At 43.6% G+C, this 17,371-nt stretch overlaps 1 protein-coding gene across 1 annotated transcript in view; it reads left to right on the top strand.

The window, feature by feature from the left end:
• Positions 1–17,371, top strand: part of Arhgef28 (Rho guanine nucleotide exchange factor 28) — a 113,353-nt gene that overhangs the window by 36,639 nt on the left and 59,343 nt on the right. Inside the window, exons 9-16 of the mRNA XM_051172468.1 lie at positions 4,072–4,127; positions 5,093–5,141; positions 6,887–7,031; positions 7,108–7,235; positions 8,943–9,083; positions 11,174–11,421; positions 16,053–16,175; positions 17,241–17,358. Coding sequence (XP_051028425.1) covers positions 4,072–4,127; positions 5,093–5,141; positions 6,887–7,031; positions 7,108–7,235; positions 8,943–9,083; positions 11,174–11,421; positions 16,053–16,175; positions 17,241–17,358 — 1,008 coding nt within the window. The remainder of the gene's footprint in view (positions 1–4,071; positions 4,128–5,092; positions 5,142–6,886; positions 7,032–7,107; positions 7,236–8,942; positions 9,084–11,173; positions 11,422–16,052; positions 16,176–17,240; positions 17,359–17,371) is intronic.

Here is a 17,371-nt window from a genome sequence, read left to right as displayed (position 1 = left end):
CATGCTTAGACAGGGATTAAGTTCTATATATCAGGGCCTCAGGGAAGGTCCAAGAATAGCCTGGCTCTCACACACCATAACCAAAAACACCCAGAGAAGGAAGCATTTATTTATTTCCCACATCCTGATCACAGTCCATCCTTGAAAGGCCTTGAGCATCCCCAGGGAAGTCTAAGTCCCGCTCTCTCAGCAGCCATCAATCACTTACCATCTCTTCCAGCCCTAAAAAGATTGCATCAGCTCTTAATGCTGAGATTTCACCCAGTAATATATCAGGACTATTTAGTTATTTCTCATTGTACACTTACTTCTTTTTCTATGTTGCCACTATATAAATGAACATTTGCCTTCGCACACCTCTGCCTACGTTACTGCTTAGTCCCTTAGGATGAGGTTCTACAACCAGGATGTGAGTTAAAGTGTACACTTGCTGTATCTCTTTATACCACAGTGGGTTTTAGAATTAGTTTGGGGACTTACAGAGTTTTCGATAGGAGGGGAGTATTGCTCTTCTTCTTTTGGTTTTTTTGAGATAGGGTTTCTCTGTGTAGCCTTGGCTGTCCTGGACTCGAGTCATAGACCAGGCTGGCCTTGAACTCAGAGATCCACCTGCCTCTGCCTCCCGAGTGCTGCGATTAAAGGCATGCACCACCGCGCCCGGTGAGTATCGGTCTCTTAAACTTGGGTTAAGATTACATTTTGCCATTGGGTTGTAGACTACAACATGGGCGGTCTCTACTGTGTTGGGTACATAATCATTCTTATGCATAACGGTTAATAGCTCTAAATATTATAGACAAACATGATGTGAAACAATACGGTGTAGAAGTACCTGAATCCTAGTGTCGGTCTCTCTGTTAGATTCCGAGTTGCTGACAGTACAGACATTGCAATTCTGTGATACTCCCATGTCTACCTGGGCTTAGTTGCTTCTATTTTAATGCAACATTATCTAGTGCACAGACCCTCACACATGCATTCATCAAAGAAGAACTTTAATCAGCATTGTTGCACTTTGATGTCCTATCCTGCCTCTTGTCTCAAATTAACGTTCCCCTTGTTTTTCTTTTCTTTGCCTGTTGCAAAGCTGTTTCTGTGGTTTTTGTTTCTGGGGCGGGTGTCTTTAATTTAACCAGAGGGAGTCTGTAATGTAACGGAAAGATCTTGTTTTATAACAAAGGGCTGTTCTTATTTACATTTAATTTTACTGTCCCCAACTAGTTCTGATAGTTCCTGGCTGTTTCCCTTGCTGTCTGGCTCAGCTCTTTAGACCATGTGTTGTTTGCTTTTATCGTTTCCTGTGATTTGGCGAAGATAAGGGCTTTTTAATATCTACTAATGATAGTGTTATGGCTGGGTAAGGCTCATAATTTCGTACAGTTTTTATCTTCCTTACGTGAGCCTCTCTCCCCCTCTGCTAATATATGCAATTGTTGTAGTATTATATTCTCTTTTATATTGTAGTGAGCATTGCAGGAATGACTTTGGTGTTTGAAGAACAATTCAGTGTTTTGATTTGGCTCTGTGTGTATGCTTACAATGGCTTTAAACTACCTCCCCCCCCCCCCCCCCCCGCCTTTTCTGCTTGACTTCCTTGCTTCTTTCTGTTCTTCCTTTTTTTAAAGCTAAGATCTCTTGCAGCCCAGGCTGTCCTCGAACTTTCCACATAGCCATGGCTGACACTGAACTCCTGACCCTTTCTTCATCTCCCAAGTACTGAGATTACAGACATGTACCACCACGCCCAGCTTTCTCTTTTCTTCCTTTCTTTCATTTGGCTTTTGTTTTTGTTTGTTTGTTTGAGGCTTGCCTACTGCTTACTTTCAGGCTGGAGAAAGGTCTCAGTGGCCAAGAGTGAACGTTGCTTTTGCAGAGGACGTGAGTTTGGTTCCCAGAACCCACGTGGGGCAGCTTTCAGCTACCTGTGACCCCAGCTGCAGGGGGCTCTGGTGCCTCTGGCCTCTGTGAGCACACCTTGACTCAACTGAGCATTCCCATTTTCAGACACATAGACACAACTAAAGATAAAAATGAATCTTCAAAACAGAAAGAAACCTTTTGCCAACCCGTTCTTGAGTCTTTACTCCTGATTTTTTTCTCAGGCTAGGATGGGCTGGGGTAGCTTTCAGAACCCTTTATGCACTTTGCTTACTTTACACTCAAAATGTAACTTGTTGGCTAAACGAAAACGTGGTACAAAATCTTCCCCTTCAAAGTTCTGTCTATACGGACCAGTGCAGTTGAAAATTTAATGTACCTGCAGGACAGCCTGCGGCCTGTGTGACCCGAGTCCTTTGTCAGTAACCCCCTTCTCTGTGCCGGTATGCCAAAGTACTTTTAGCTTTTTCATCATAACGCTATTGTCAGAATGTATCATTATTTTTGTTAGCAAGAAAAGGAGACTTTTCGGCTTGCTCTTGCACTTGCTTGTTCTATGACACTCTTTTATGTTGTAGCTCCGGCTAATTCTGTTCTGATTTCCTTTCAAGTGTCATCTCTGATATATGTCTTTGTACGCCATTGTCTGTTTTACAATCGTAACTTTCTTCCCCACATCCTGGGATCTTTGAAGTTTGGTTTCCCAGCTGCACTTTGATATCTTGTCATGTGGACCTGCCTCTGTTCAGTTGGAAATCTGTTCCTGGCCCTCACCTGCCTTGCGGTCTCTGTCTGTCTTACAAAGTGCCACTCTCCTCACATCCAGTTGGCTCACTGGCTCGTCCACATCCTGCTCTGCCTCCATGCCCTCAGGTTCCATGTCATAGAACCCCCTTCTTCTGCCTTATCAGGTGCACTTTTTAAACACATTTCCCATCTCTGTCTCCTGGCCTGAGAGCCAGTGGATAGTTGTTCCTGTGAGTTTCCCACAGGACCAGTGGGGGTCTCAACCTCTGGTTTTTTTTTTTTTTTTTTTTCCTTTCCTTTTGCTCTGTTGGGAATACTAGGAAAGACACTGGATTTCAATGTCTGGAGAGCCAGTTTATAGAGTTGCCTCACTCTGCTCATCGGCATTAGGTCGTTGGCTAAAATTTCTCCTTAAGGACCCCTGAAGAACAGTTTAGAGCTCAGCTTCCTCCCTGCCTCATAATGGGATGCTAGCTCTTCTGCGTGTGGCTCTGGTGGGCTGAAATGAGGCTTTTGTGGACCAACTCCCAAAGACATGTCAATTCAAGAACATGGGCTCCACCTGTGAGATGCCTTGTAGGGCTGGGTGAGGAGAGGGTGGCAAGGAGAGGAAAGCAGGGCAGGAAAGGACATGGCAGCCTCCAGACTACAGCTCCCATGGGTGCCCATGTGCATGAAGACAGCCTGGTCCCTGTCCCCGTCTTACCTTCCTCCAGGGACATGAAACAAGTGGCTAACTCTTGTCATCTAATTCACTTGCTTCCAGTTTCTCTCCTTTTTCAAGAGTTACTTTGACTGTAAATTACGTATATGTATATGTGTGTGTAAGGGAGGGGTGTGCGTACATGTGAGTGCAATTGTCAGCAGAGGCTAGAAGAGTGTCTTGGATCTTCTGGGGCTAGACTTACAGGTGGTTGTCAGCCATTGGATGTGGGTTCCTGGACCTGAATTCCAGTGCTTAACGAGAGTAGTATGTGCTGTTAGGTTTAAGCCACCCCTCAAGCCCGTGTTTCTTGCTAATTGGAATGCCTGTGGACGCTGACGGTGCACTTTTCCCCCTGTTAGCGTTACTGTGAGATTATTTCTCTCCATCCTTCTAGACAGTTTGCCTGGTGCTAAAGTTCAGGGTTGCTACCTGTCAAGCCTCAGAAATTCCTAAGGACGTGATGCAGCTGGAAGGGAGCTCCCAGGCAGACCCAGAAGTGTCTAGTGTACACAGCTGTGGGCTTTATAATTTCTAAGATAATTACAGACAATGAGAAATATCTCCAAGGAACTCAAAGTTCCCACGTATGGTATGCTTATGATGTGGAGCTGTGCATCATTTAAATATTTGACTTCTGAAATCTTCTCGGTGTCATTTTTTATAATGACCCATAAAAGCATGACATGATCTTACTTCAGATTCACTTAAGTTGGATGGAAATACTTTGTCTTCTATTTCAGATTGTAAGGCAAACACGCACAAGGGCTGCAAGGACGCTGTGCCTCCATGTACCAAGGTAACCGCCCCGCCCCCCCCCCCCCAACCCTACTGCTAGTTGCTGGAAACTATGTGTGCTCTGTGCCTAGCTTGCTTGCTTGTGACATCTGCTGCTGGGCACTGAACTCTTACTGCTGTTGGACTTAACTTCAAATGGGATTATTGCAGTGGTAACACATGCTCAGAGTGTGTGTTTGCTTTTAACAATAGAAGATCAGCTTGTGTGAGGTGGACAGGCTAGGTTTTCCGTTTAGTTTCCTCAAACAGCCATCATCAGAATTACCCTCTGTAATTACCTTCTGTAAACACCTCAGCTTCTAGGTCCCCGCCAAGTTTTCCCAATTCTGTACTTCTGAGTGGGTCCTGGGCATTGCTTGTCTCTAGCATTTTCCCAGGGAGCACCACCACTGTGGCTGAGAGCCTCCCTGGAGACGTGGGACTAGAATGTGCATTCCGGATGGGATTACAATGGGGTGATGATGGTTGTGGTTCCAGGACTTTTATTGCCACTGCAGAGTCATGTGTGGGATGTTCGCACAGGACTTTCCCGCAGTGTGGAAGCAAGGGGCAGAGGGATGGTTATTACAGGGCGCTGTGTTAACCAATACAGTTGAAGTGCATTGTAAAAGGTGGTGCAACAGAGCTTGGGTTGGCCATCCTTAGTAAGAGCGGTGCAGAGCGGGGGAAAAAAAACACAAAGGGAATCCAGGCAACGTTGGTAGAAGGGCCTTCCCCCCAGGGTCTGGCTGCAGGAGCTTTGGATGTTAAAAACTGGGTGTTTTAAATGCCAAGTGTTCATGAGGCTCATCCCTGCTCCTATGTGCACATTTCGCTGTCACCTCACTCTACTTTTTGTTGTATTTACTGTCTTTAATGAATACGAAGTAGGTAAGAATTCTGCTCAGTGTAACCATGTGGACATTCTTGTAGCCCGCTGGTGCTTTAATCTTATTTTATGTGTTTCTAATAATTTTCTTTTACTAGAAATTCCAAGAACAATACAACAAGAACAAGCCAAAAACCATCCTTGGAAGTAAGTGGTGTGGGAAAATGACAAGAACGTTAAAAAATATGTAATGTATACCATACTTTTTCCATCGTAAAACCGCCTCGTGTTTTTGCTTTCTCATTAGTCCAGCTATTTCTTCTTCGTAACATATGCATGGCATAATTTTCAGCTATGTAAAGAAGTCAAGAAGGATATATAATCTTCCAGGCCAGACTGAGAGTTTCTGCACTGTATGTAGAATGTGATCTGTGTACCACAGGGATTGTGCGAAAATAGTGCTACCTGGTAGTCTCAGTGCTAGAACTGTTTATCGGAATATAGCCTATTGGTTTAATAATTTGGGGAGGATACAGAGACATTGCATTAAATGTACAAGATCTTTATGTTTTCCTAATAGTAGCACATACTCACCTGTAGAAATACATGCTAAAATCTCCTTAAGAGTCACAGCATTTAGGAGAAAAGAAGCCTTCAGCTTTGGAATCTGTTTTCTCTGGACCTTGTGCTTGGTTTAGTTGCTTGTGACGTTGTAGTCTCATTGGTGTGGTGCTGAAGTTTTATTTGTCTATTGTCCGAGTTTGATGGCTCTGTTGCTGTTGTTTTAATTGCATCCAGCCAAGCTTTTAATATTTTCTTGCGAAAACAGTCATTAACCCTTGACCCTTCCTTGTGTGACGTGCAGGGGCCAGTCACACTCATGCAGCCTCAGTTTGGAAAAACATTGGCTTTATCGTGAGAGATGTTATAGTTTCTTTTTTCTGGAATTGCTTTGCACGCTGAGCTGCAGGAATGTCAAGTACCTGGCCACCTCCCACCTCAGTGCTGCGTCAAAGTGTGACTGGCACCCTGAACGCCACTTTGGTGTGAGAGGTCATGGTGGCATGCTTTTGGGTGTGGCGTTATGCAAATTGGTTTGAACCCTCCCATCACTTAGTCCCTTGCTTGGACCTCAAAAATCTCTTGAAGTCAATTCTGAGATGCTTCTCGTTTTCACGAGGTTACAATGGGTAACGAAATAGCAGCTTAGAATTTAGACATTTAAACATCACCTACTCCCAACCCTTTAATGTGAAATTCTTGAGAGCGAAGCAGAGATGTGTATATTCCCTTGTTTCATCCTAGGATCTGGGTAAACATTTCTCCCTATCTCTCTGGAATGTGCACTCAATAGCCATAATCTAAAGGGGCCTGGAATTCCCTCTCAGAGTTGTCTGTAGTTGGAGCCAAATGTAGATGTGGCCGTTCTCACTTGTTAGTATATGAGGGAAAGCAGCCCAGCTGGGCTGTGGCTTTCGTATTTCCGTGAGTCTTGCTCCATAAAGAATAGACAGGCTCTCCAGCATCATTCCTTTCCCTTGAGCTGCTCCCTGGTGCCTAGGCTTGTTGACACACACACCGCACGCATTTTGCCAACAGAGCTAATAACACCTTGCATCTATTTAAAGCTGGCTTCCAGGAGTACAAGCAGTGGTTTATGGGAAAGCTGGCCCATGCTTCCCCATTCCATCTTTCTGTTTGCTTAGGTCACCCCAGACACCCACAGTCTCCACAGGGAAGGTGTGGAAGTAAGCCTGCAGCATGGGTGTTGGAAGGGCGAGAAAAGGAAGGGGCATCTGAAAGGGGCCGGGAAGTGGCAGAGAGACTGGTTTTCTAGGCCGAGCCACCACACTTTAGAAGAGGCTGCTTGAGGACTTACCTGTCTGGACATCTCTGGCTTTCTTCGCTTGTGAATGCTGCCCTGGTGCATGAAGTGTCTGCTGTGATTCCAGGCTCCTCAGTTAGAGACATCCCACAGCCTGGGCTCTCCTTGCACCCTTCCTCCTCCATGCCCATCGGACTACCAGCTGGAAGGAAGGAAGCCGCAGGGCAGGTGCACCCACTGTCCAGAAGTGTCCCAGGCACCACTTTGGAAAGGTGAGGCTCAGCTGTTTCACTTTCATGGCCCAGATGGCTGCTGGGGCTAACTCATGTCCCCTTTCCTTTCTGCCAGCTTCAGGAGGTCAGTGACATCCTTGGAGTCTGAGGGAGACGGTAACGGATGGAGAAGCAGGTCTCATTCAGATGAGCTGTTCCAGCCTATGGGCCCTTCTCCTTCCACGGAGTCGTTCGTGATGGAAGGTGGGAAGAAGAGTTTGCGTGCTCCTCTGTCTCTGAAATAAGATGGGATTGTACTATCATTTTGTCCTTTTTCTCGTGTGTGTGTGTGTGTGTGTGTGTGTGTGTGTGTGTGTGATATGCGCATGTGTTTATGCATGTTTACATGTGTGGGAGTACACATGCATGAATAAGAGAACAGATGTGTAGAGGCCTGGCACTGATGTTGGGTCTCTTTTTTTTAATCACTCTCCACGTTATCTATGGAGGCAGGACCTCTCAAACCCAGAGCTCACCAATTCTGGTTAGTCCAGCTAGCCAGCTCACCCTGGGAGGTCACCTGTCTCTGCCTCCCAAGTCCCGGGATTACAGGAGGCTTTTGTGTGGGTTCTGGGGGATTTGATCGCAGGCCCTTGTACATTTCAAACACTGTATCTGCTGAACCGTCTTCCCAGCCTTCTGTTGTTCTTTTAGAAGTATTATGGTGTCTATTTGGTGCACAGGCTACTCTTCTTAAGGGTTTCTAAAATTCTTGGGCATAAGAAAGTGACTTGTTGGGGCTGTTGAGTGATGGAGAGGCAAGATGAGTGCATGCTCAGAATGTACTTTACACATATATGAAATGAGAAAGAACGGAGTCAATAAAAGGTTTTTTGTTTTGTTTCAATGACAACCTAGTCTTGAGGAACACAATCAGGAGTGGCCGAGGTGATATTCGGTGACATGTTTCTAAGAGATGGGTGCAACTTAAAGAATGAAGTACACTGTATGGTTATCATTGGAAATGCTCCACAGCTATTGAGAGACTAGAGTAGACCCCTCCCTTCTATTACATATTTAATTAAGAATTCTTCTGCCTGGATTACTGAGTATGCATCCCACCTGTTGCTCGCAGCTTCTGGGAAATGAAGCATTTTGAAGTGTATTTTGTAGGATGAAATTCAACCTGGGGAATTGTTTTTCGTTTCCAGGTTGAAGCAACAAACGGAAGGGAAGAGACCCGAGTAGGAGAGGCGTGGATTCTGTTTCTGTAGTCTCTTGTCATTTCATCTTTACAACCACCAGTTGGGCTTTCTAAGGAGTATTGTTTAGGGGAAATATGCTTTAGTTTTCCTAGAAGGTGTTGGTTCATTCGTGTGTGTGTGTGTGTGTGTGTGTGTGTGTGTGTGTGTATGTGTGTCTGTTCATGCACACATGTATGTGCCTATGTGTCTGTGTGTCTCTCTGTGTGTGGCTCTTTTCCTGAAAGCTCTTTGTATATATGTGTTTAGCTCTATTAGAAAAGTTTATACTGATGTGACTGAAGCTTCACACTGTGCTTCCTGTTTTGCCAAGTCTAAGGTAATACCAAGTGGGCACGTTCCAATTCAGATTTGAGTAAACTGTAACATAGCCCAGGCAGAAGAGATCAGTGAGTTCAAGATTCCAAGCTTGGCATGGGCTGTGAAGGTTACTGAGTAAAACTGACAGACTGAGCCCAAACAAATCAAGGCATCTCCACTGTTTTCACAGCCCCCTGTACAGTTCCTGTTGGGGACTGCTCTTGTTTGCCCTGTGGTAGTTGCATTGCTTTGGACCGTGCCATCTCTGGTTTTCAGACATTCCAGTTCTGCCCTGTATTGTTCTCCCTGGGGCCTTTCTGTGCTTTTGGCAGGTTTGAGCCTGAGAACCTGGTTCCTGAAGGTCTCTGTGTGACGCGTGCTTTACACATGTCTGGCTTTTCTTTTCTAGACGTTGTGGATTCTTCTCTGTGGAGCGACCTCAGCAGTGACGCTCAGGAGTTTGAGGCAGAGTCTTGGAGTCTCGTGGTGGACCCTTCCTTCTGCAGTAGGCAGGAGAAGGATGTCATCAAAAGGCAAGATGTCATTTTTGGTAAGCATTTCAACTATGTCCCTGGGGTTGAAGCAGTGGGGCATGGAGGAAAAGCATGGACGGTAACACTGAGATCAGGACTGGTTTTGCCTTTTTTGGCTATCTGATCTCAGACAAGTTATGCAGCTCCCCTGGACTTCAGTTTCCCCTTTATAGACTAGGGATAATGATATTCAGGTGTAAAATGTTCCAAGGCTTAAATGCAACCTTGTGTGAGTGAATATCGAGGAAATAGATTTCCTACACTCTTAGCACATCTTCTTCAGTGTGGCCTCTAGATACTTCCTCACTTTTATAAGAGCCACAGTGAACTTTTGCATATCTGCATGTGGCCTACAGTTGACTGTCCATGCCAAGGTATCGCTGCTTATATGAAATATGCAGGAGCCTGAGCCTGGGTTAGGACAGCATTTGTGTGCTGCAGTCCTTATGTCCGGTTCACACTGGATTATGTCATTTTACCATGGCATACTTCTGGAAATAAAGGCGATCTAAACTAGAAGTGTTAATTAATTAGGAAAATCCAAAGTGCAAAAGCAGTTTCAATAAGACAACCACTTTGTAGTTGAGGCAGGGTTTTCATTCTCCTTGGTGTGTGTTTTCATGTCTTCTGCTAGGAGGTGCTTGGCTCATCCTCAGCAGGGGTGGGGGGTGGAGGATTTCATTTTAAACCCTTTGGTGATAGCAGACAGTTTGCTAAGGCAGCGGCAGCATCTTACATCCTTTGCCAATGTAGAGGGTTCTGATCACCCTCACCTTTGCCAACACGTGTTTATGGTCCATCTTTTCTTATTGTAATTAATCCAGTATGTGTGACATGGTTTTTATTTGCATTTCCTCATCAAGGATGTTGAACTTGGGTGGGGGGTGTCGAGGCTAGGGTTGGGGTGAGATCATGATGAAGATGGGGGTGGGGATGGGGGTAATAATTAAACCCAAAGCTTTCTGCATTAGAGACAGTCCTACCACTACATTTATCCCAAGCCGTGTTGAACATTATTTTAGGTTCTTAGTGGGGCATCTGTTTTTGAAGTAATACCCATTAAAATCCGCTGGCTGTTTTTGAGATTTAGAAAAACATTTAGTTATAAGACTCTTCACACATATATGTGATATTAATATGTATATATATGATATATAACAAGAATTCAGTCTTATATATAATGTGTATATGATATACTGTATAATATACTATAATATATATTTTAATATAAAATAAATTATATATAATACTATATATGTGTGTGTATATATATACATATATATATATATATATATATATAAAAAAATACTATATATGTTCATCAGTTTCCTCTGGAGAAAATGCAATATTGGAAAATGAATCTGTGAGAGAAAGAATCTACTATTGTAAAGCATTGGGGGACTTTAATACATTAGTTTCAGTTATTTCACCGAGTTAATTATGTATGTCCTCAACATAGAAAGCAAAGCAAAGAAAGACTTCTCCCCTGCAAGCTGCTCTAGTTTATAGAGCATTGGCCCAGGAGTCGAAGCTTTTGGAAACATTTTATTCTTAGCTGCTGGGTCCTGTTCTAACATCTGGACAATTAATATTTGAGGTGTAAATAAAATATTTACTTACCACTGACTTTTATTTTGGGGAAAAAAATGGCCGTACTAGTCTTGAACGGTCCCCCATTCCTGCTTGTGTAGTGTAGGCTTGAGTTGCAGGGGACACCTGGGGGGCTTTTTATCTGTTTTGTTGTTTGTGACAGATAAAATTTTGTGGCATTTATCTCTAAAACTGATATTATACAAGTTTCTGTAATCCAATATAGCATGATTAAGCCCTGACTTTGTGTATGAAGGAAGTTACTGCATTAGCTGAGAGGATGGATAATGGATTATGAGATGATGCAAAGGTGACTAGGTTCTGATTGCTATGTAGCACCTCCGTCCGTCAGGGCTGTGAAAGGTGCATGGGTAGGCTGGAGACAGAGACAAGCCCTAATTCTCAGTTCTTCGGGGTATCTGTGCCTGAAGTGCTAATAGCGCTGTAGGAAAAGCTGTGAGCCCAACAGGCATGCTGCAAAGGTCATCGGGGTCACGGATGTGCTCGTGCGTTTCAGAGCTGATGCAGACAGAGGTACACCACATCCAGACCCTGCTCATCATGTCTGAGGTCTTCAGGAAGGGCATGAAGGAGGAGCTGCAGCTGGACCACAGCACGGTGGACAAGATCTTCCCCTGCTTAGATGAGCTGCTGGAAACGCACAGGCATTTCTTCCTCAGCATGAAGGAGCGCAGGCTGGAATCCTGCACTGGCAGTGACAGGAATTTTGTGATCAGCAGAATTGGAGATATTCTGGTACAACAGGTAAGAAAGGGGCCAAGCTGTTCTCGGGACCCTAAAGGTTTACAGAAACCCCCTTTTAGACTTCTTTATTTCATATGTATGAAACAAAGCGTTTTGTCTGCATGTGTGCACTGAGTGCATGCCGGGCGTCCATAGATGTTAGAAGACAGTATCAGGTCCCCTTGGCACTTGAGTTACAGATGGCTGTGAGCTACCATGTGGGTGCTGGGAAAGGAACCCAGGTGGCCTGCAAGAATAACAAATGCTCTTAATCACCGAGCCATCTCTCCAGCTCTGGTTTGCAGACACTTTATTGATTAAAATCGCTTGGAGAAATGGAATTGAATTTATCTATGTATTTATTTGTTTGTTTGTTTGCTTGCTTGCTTGCTTTTCTGAGACAGGGTTTCTCTGTGTAGCTTTGGCTGTCCTGGGCTTACCTTGTAGACCAGGCTGGCCTTGAACTCACAGCAATCCACCAGTCTCTGCCTCCCGAGTGCTGGGATTAAAGGCATGCACCACCACGCCCTGCTTGGAATTGACTTTATTATAGTTATTGCTAGGTGGGGACCGTGGCTTCCTTTTATTGAGTGTTGGTTGAGCCTGGCTATATAACAGATGCCAGGGAGCTTCTCTGATAGCCAATGACTGCCTCCCCTGTATGGCTCAGGAACTGGCTTGGACTTTTCTGTTGTCATAATGTATTCAGCAGTCATAACGTATTCCGTGGTAAGTGTTGGACTCTGGACTTTTTGATGTGAGGGGGCTTCTTACAGCATAGGTTCTCCACTGTGATATTACGAGGGATGGTTCCAAGTCAAACACTGGCTCGCCCTAGGAAGAGGGCTATAAATCCTTTATAGTTAACCTAGAAAACAAGATACATAAATCTTTTCCCTCAGGTGTTTGGGGTTTTGGGAGCATCATTGAGGATGGGTTGTGCCATTGGCTACTACAGCAACATTAGCCACGTGCATCTGGCAATGGCGTTAGCTCCAGAGCTCCCTGGAGGGGTTCCTGCTACCTGCGTGCTCACTCACAGTGAGGCAGCATTTCTGTCTGGAATGAACTGTGTGTTCTCTGTGTGTCTCATGTGACTTCCATGCACTGTGAGGAGGAACCTAGGCTCCTACTGTGCAGATGTAAACAGCAGGGGTAATGGCACTCTCTAGCCATCACACATCTCCCAGGAGATGTGCCTGGGACAGAGGTCGACAGCTTCTCTGTCAGCAAGATGAGCCAAGTATTTTAGGAAACTTCAGGAAAGCCTTTACTTGTTAATCCCAGGAAAACAAACAAACAAACAAATGGTACTTTGCATTTGTTTATCACATATTTCAGCACCTATAGTGAATCCTTGGGCAGAGAGAGAGAGAGACAGAGACACAGAGACACAGACAGAGACAGAGCAGGAATTCAGTGGATTGCCTTATTTCAGGCTGGGGGAACATCTACCATACTTGGTGAAGTGCCCAAATTGCTACCCTATTGCTTTCGTGTGGCTTTTTCTAGGTAGTGGTTGCAGTGTTGCCTTCTCTAAAAAATTCAGTATTTTCTATGCTCTACTCTATTCAGGGCAGCCAAGGGGTCACAATGTTGGTCTGTATGTGAAAGGTGGAGGAACTGGATTCACTGATGGTCTCGATGTGATTAAATACAGAATTTTAGATGCATACATGCTTGGTGATGACTCTTACATGTCTAACGCTGTGAAAGTCTGGCTTAGTAAAAACTTCTCTTTTAACCAAAGAGAGATCTGCTCTGCAGCTTACAGCCTGAGACCTGTTCTGCCTCCATCATCTGACTGAAACAGGGTGACATAATGGGCTTTGTGGCACAGCTTAAATAAAATTGGCAGAATGCAAAGAGCATTCAAAACTGAAATGGAAGGTTTTAATTCTGTCATTTGAAATTATCTGAATTTCTCTTTTCTTAACATAAATAATCATAAATTTACCCTTTTTGAGCTCTAATCATTGGAACCAGTTTTGTTTATATATATATGTATATAGATATATACACATACATACATACATAATACATATATATTTAATGGAAATGTGTCTCTTTATTAGTTCTATATTTAACTTGTGTGGATAAAGCAGGGGCCAAAATTGGGTCATTGTCATCACTTGACATGGGCCCCATTGCCTCATGCTTAAGGCATAGATTTTCCTTTTGGGAAAGGACTGAGAGACCAGGATGCTCTCCTGTTCTTTGCTGGCCTGCTGGGGTGTGGGGTGTGGCCAGAGTTCCTGGGTGTTCCCCTGGCATTGTCCTCAGGAGCTGGTTATAGGGTTATGCTTCAAGGAAACAAAGGAAGACAAGGGACTTTAGGATGTAGGAAGGCAGAGTCTGGTACATCCTGGAGGCCAAGGGACCTGTCAGAGGGCTGGGGGGCTGAGTGTGCTGGCATCTAGTCAGCAGGAATTCTCGTTGGGTAGGAAACTGCAGATATGGTCCAAGCCAATCTTTTTTTTTTTTTTTTTTTTTTTTTTTTTTTCATTTTAACTTCAGGGACGTAAGGCTTACCCAAAAGTTGTTAAAAACAAACAAACAAACAAACAAACAAATAAAAGGCTTAACATCCTGTCTCTCAGTGGTTTCCATAGGAACGAGCTAAGATCTGAGATTTGTTAAGTACAATTTTAATTGTTTGCATCATCGCTCCTCCAGCTGTAACAGCTTTCAACACTGTAACAGGATATAATGTACGTACCATCAAGACCCTGTCCGTAGCACAAGGCATCCTCATGTGCATGTGTCTACTTCCCTCTTGCTCCTGCTCCCGCCTCCTCTCTAGGTCCTGGAAACTCTTTACTTCTGTCCTTTTCAAAAATACCGTATAAATGGAAATATGTAGCCTGTAGTCTTTAGGGAATTGGCACACTCCTTTTAACCATCTCAGTGACTGTATATGTCAGTAGTTCATCCCCACCCCACCACCGCCCCCCTCCACCCCCAGTGAATAGCAGTCTATGCTGTGGACAGACCCGGCGTTTTAAAATTTCTCACTTGTTGAAGGACATCTTGTTAACTTCCTGTTTATGACCATTACAGATCAAGCTGCTATGTTTAGTGCAGGTTTTTGTACAAACTCAAGTTTTGACTTTGTTGGGATAAATCCTAAAAATGCAATTTCTGGATTTTCTAGTTCAGGTTTTTTTTTTAAAAAATGAGTTTTGTAAAGTTGAAGTTCTTTTATTTCTTTCCTTTTCTGATTTTGTGCAATTATTGGAAGGCCATTCTCCCCTATTGAGCTGTTTGTTTGTTTGTTTGTTTGTTGTTTGTTTGTTTGTTTTTTGCCAAAAACCACTTGTGCATCCTGGGTTTCTATTCTGTTCTGCTGAATCCTGGGTTCACCTTTCCATTCCAGCTCGAAGACATGAGCTGTGTAATAATCTGGAAAGCTGAACACTGGAGTCTTCTCACTGTAGTGGGAGTGTTTTAGATGTTTTCCTCTCCTGGCATTTCCTGTAAATTCAAGAGCAATCTTACTCGAATTTATAAAGAGCGAGCTGCGATTCTGCTAAGATTTGGGTTAAACCTGTGTTATGTTCCTGGGAAGAATCGACACCTTTATTATTTTGATTCTTTCATTCTACGAACCTAGTAAACCTCTCTATTTATGTAGATTTCTTAAAAAGCTTTTAAGGAGTATATGCACACGTGTCTTTTGCCAGCATGTACATCTGTGAACCACTGTCATGCCTAGTACCAGTAGAGGTCAGAAGAGGGCATCAGATCCCCTGGAACTGGAGTTACAGCAAGTTCTGAGTTTCCATGTATGTGCCAGGAAGCAAACGTCAGACTTCTACATGAGCAGCAAGTGCTCTAAACTGCTCAAGCGCCTGTCTAGCCCCCAGCCACTTGGAGTATTGAAGTCTCAGTGGTGTGTAGTTTTCGATACACAGGTATTTTGTTGTGCTTTAATTTTGCAACTGTGGCTTAAGGATCATCCTTAACCACATATTCAGACATATTATCATCAACACAGATAAAACTGAGCAAAGAAGAAAAGACCAAAGGTGATGGAAACCATCTCAAATACTTTTCCGGGGAACCTTTCTGTTGCAAAGACCTTCCTTGCAGACACGGTTATGTAGAGCCTTTGTAATCTTAAAAAACAAACAAACAAACAAACAAACCACCCAGCTAAGTTATGCAGCCAATCCTTCCAACACCGCTCTATGTCTTTGAATTTTCTGAAGATCTCCCTGCAGGTCAGGCTGGTGGACACATTCAACCCACATCTTTTCTTCTCATTAACAAATGAACGCCCTGGTTATTTTCCATTCTGGTTCTCATCACGGCGAGTGATGACTGTGATGTCAGACATTCGGCGTAAAAAAAAAAAAATGCTACTGCTACAAGTTTCAATAAGAAAGTCGCATAAAAATGGAGCAAAAAATTAAAACATGGGGTGTTTTTCATTTCCCTGTCTGATGGTTAGTTCAGTACACTACGATCCTGTTATGTTAGCCCTTTCTGCTTAATCGTCTCCTTTTATTTTAATTTAAGAAGGGCCTTTGGGAAGCGGAGGGAGTGATTTGGGAAAGTCGTGATGGTTTGAAATACCAGAAAAACTGCATGTTCTTTGCTCTACGAACACAATGGCTGCATTTATAAACTCATTATGGAAATGTTCTCAGTTTTCAGAAGAAAATGCAAGCAAAATGAGGAGGATCTACGGGGAATTCTGCAGCCACCACAAAGAAGCCATGGGCCTCTTTAAAGAGCTCCAGCAGAACAAAAAGTTCCAGAATTTTATTAAGGTTCGTGTTGTTCAGCGTCGCTGAGGAGTCGGAGGCCAGGATGGGGCGATAGCTCATGTTTGCATCCTAAGGATCCAAACGAGGCTCATGTCTCCATCCTGTGTCTCAGGGCAAGGAGAAGGCAATGGTGGGTTTGTGGCGAGACAGTTTCATTTGCTACCTTGTATCTGTAAGGCCACGATTCCCGAGCGTCTCAGGATATTGGCAACATTCCAGGGAAGTGGTTTCACACCCTGGCATGCTGCGGGTCAGAAAAATCAAAGCAAAAGCAAATAGGAAAATCTGTTCTCCTTATAGATTTGCGTCAGATTTGAATCAAGTCCATGACATCATATAATTTCATTTATGTCTTTCTGGACACCTTATCTTCTAAAGTATTGTGATAATATTCTTGCACTTATATGAATTATCAGTCATTTTCTGATATCTTCAATTTTCATTGCTCATCTCTTGTTACTCTATCGGTGAGCCAGGACCAGGCCAAGGTCACTGCTGCATATAGCGGTTATGCCCTTAAACCTCCTTGGACTAGAACTCTCTTCCTCTGTCTTTCCCCACTTTTCACATTTATTTATGGAAGAAATTTGTCCAAGCTTCTGGCTTCCTACGATTTTAATCTGTCACTTTATGACTTCTACCAGATTCGCCTCTGGGTTCTTTTTACATATATGGTAAATGGGCCTTAATTAAAAAAATATTTTGAAGTGTTTAGGGAAAGGATTGCTCTGTGCCACAGTATGTAAGTGCCACAGTATGGAATCGCAAAGATGGAAAAAGACACATTAGAAAAGCAAACAGTGAGAGCACTCAGATTTCCATTGTTATCCAAAAACTCCTGAACCCTGAGTTTGTTGGCAACTGGAAGTTCATCAGATCAGTGTACCTCGAAACTTCTCTACACCTTGAACTATAGTGGTTAATGACAAAAGCACAAAGCACAATGACAGTGTGATGACATTAATGAAGACAGTGGAATGTGGACAGAATTATACAGCTGTAGATTTTGTATTATTAAATTCTCAAGTAAAATAATTACCACATATAAAATATCTATACTTTTTTCAGATCCGGAATAGCAACCTTTTGGCTCGCCGCCGAGGAATTCCAGAGTGCATCCTGCTTGTCACCCAGCGCATCACAAAATACCCGGTTTTGGTGGAAAGGATCCTACAGTACACAAAGGGTGAGAGACAACT

This window comes from Acomys russatus, chromosome 30, assembly GCF_903995435.1.
Source record: "Acomys russatus chromosome 30, mAcoRus1.1, whole genome shotgun sequence".
Classification (NCBI taxonomy): domain Eukaryota; kingdom Metazoa; phylum Chordata; class Mammalia; order Rodentia; family Muridae; genus Acomys; species Acomys russatus.
This window is presented reverse-complemented; position numbering and strand designations above follow the sequence as displayed.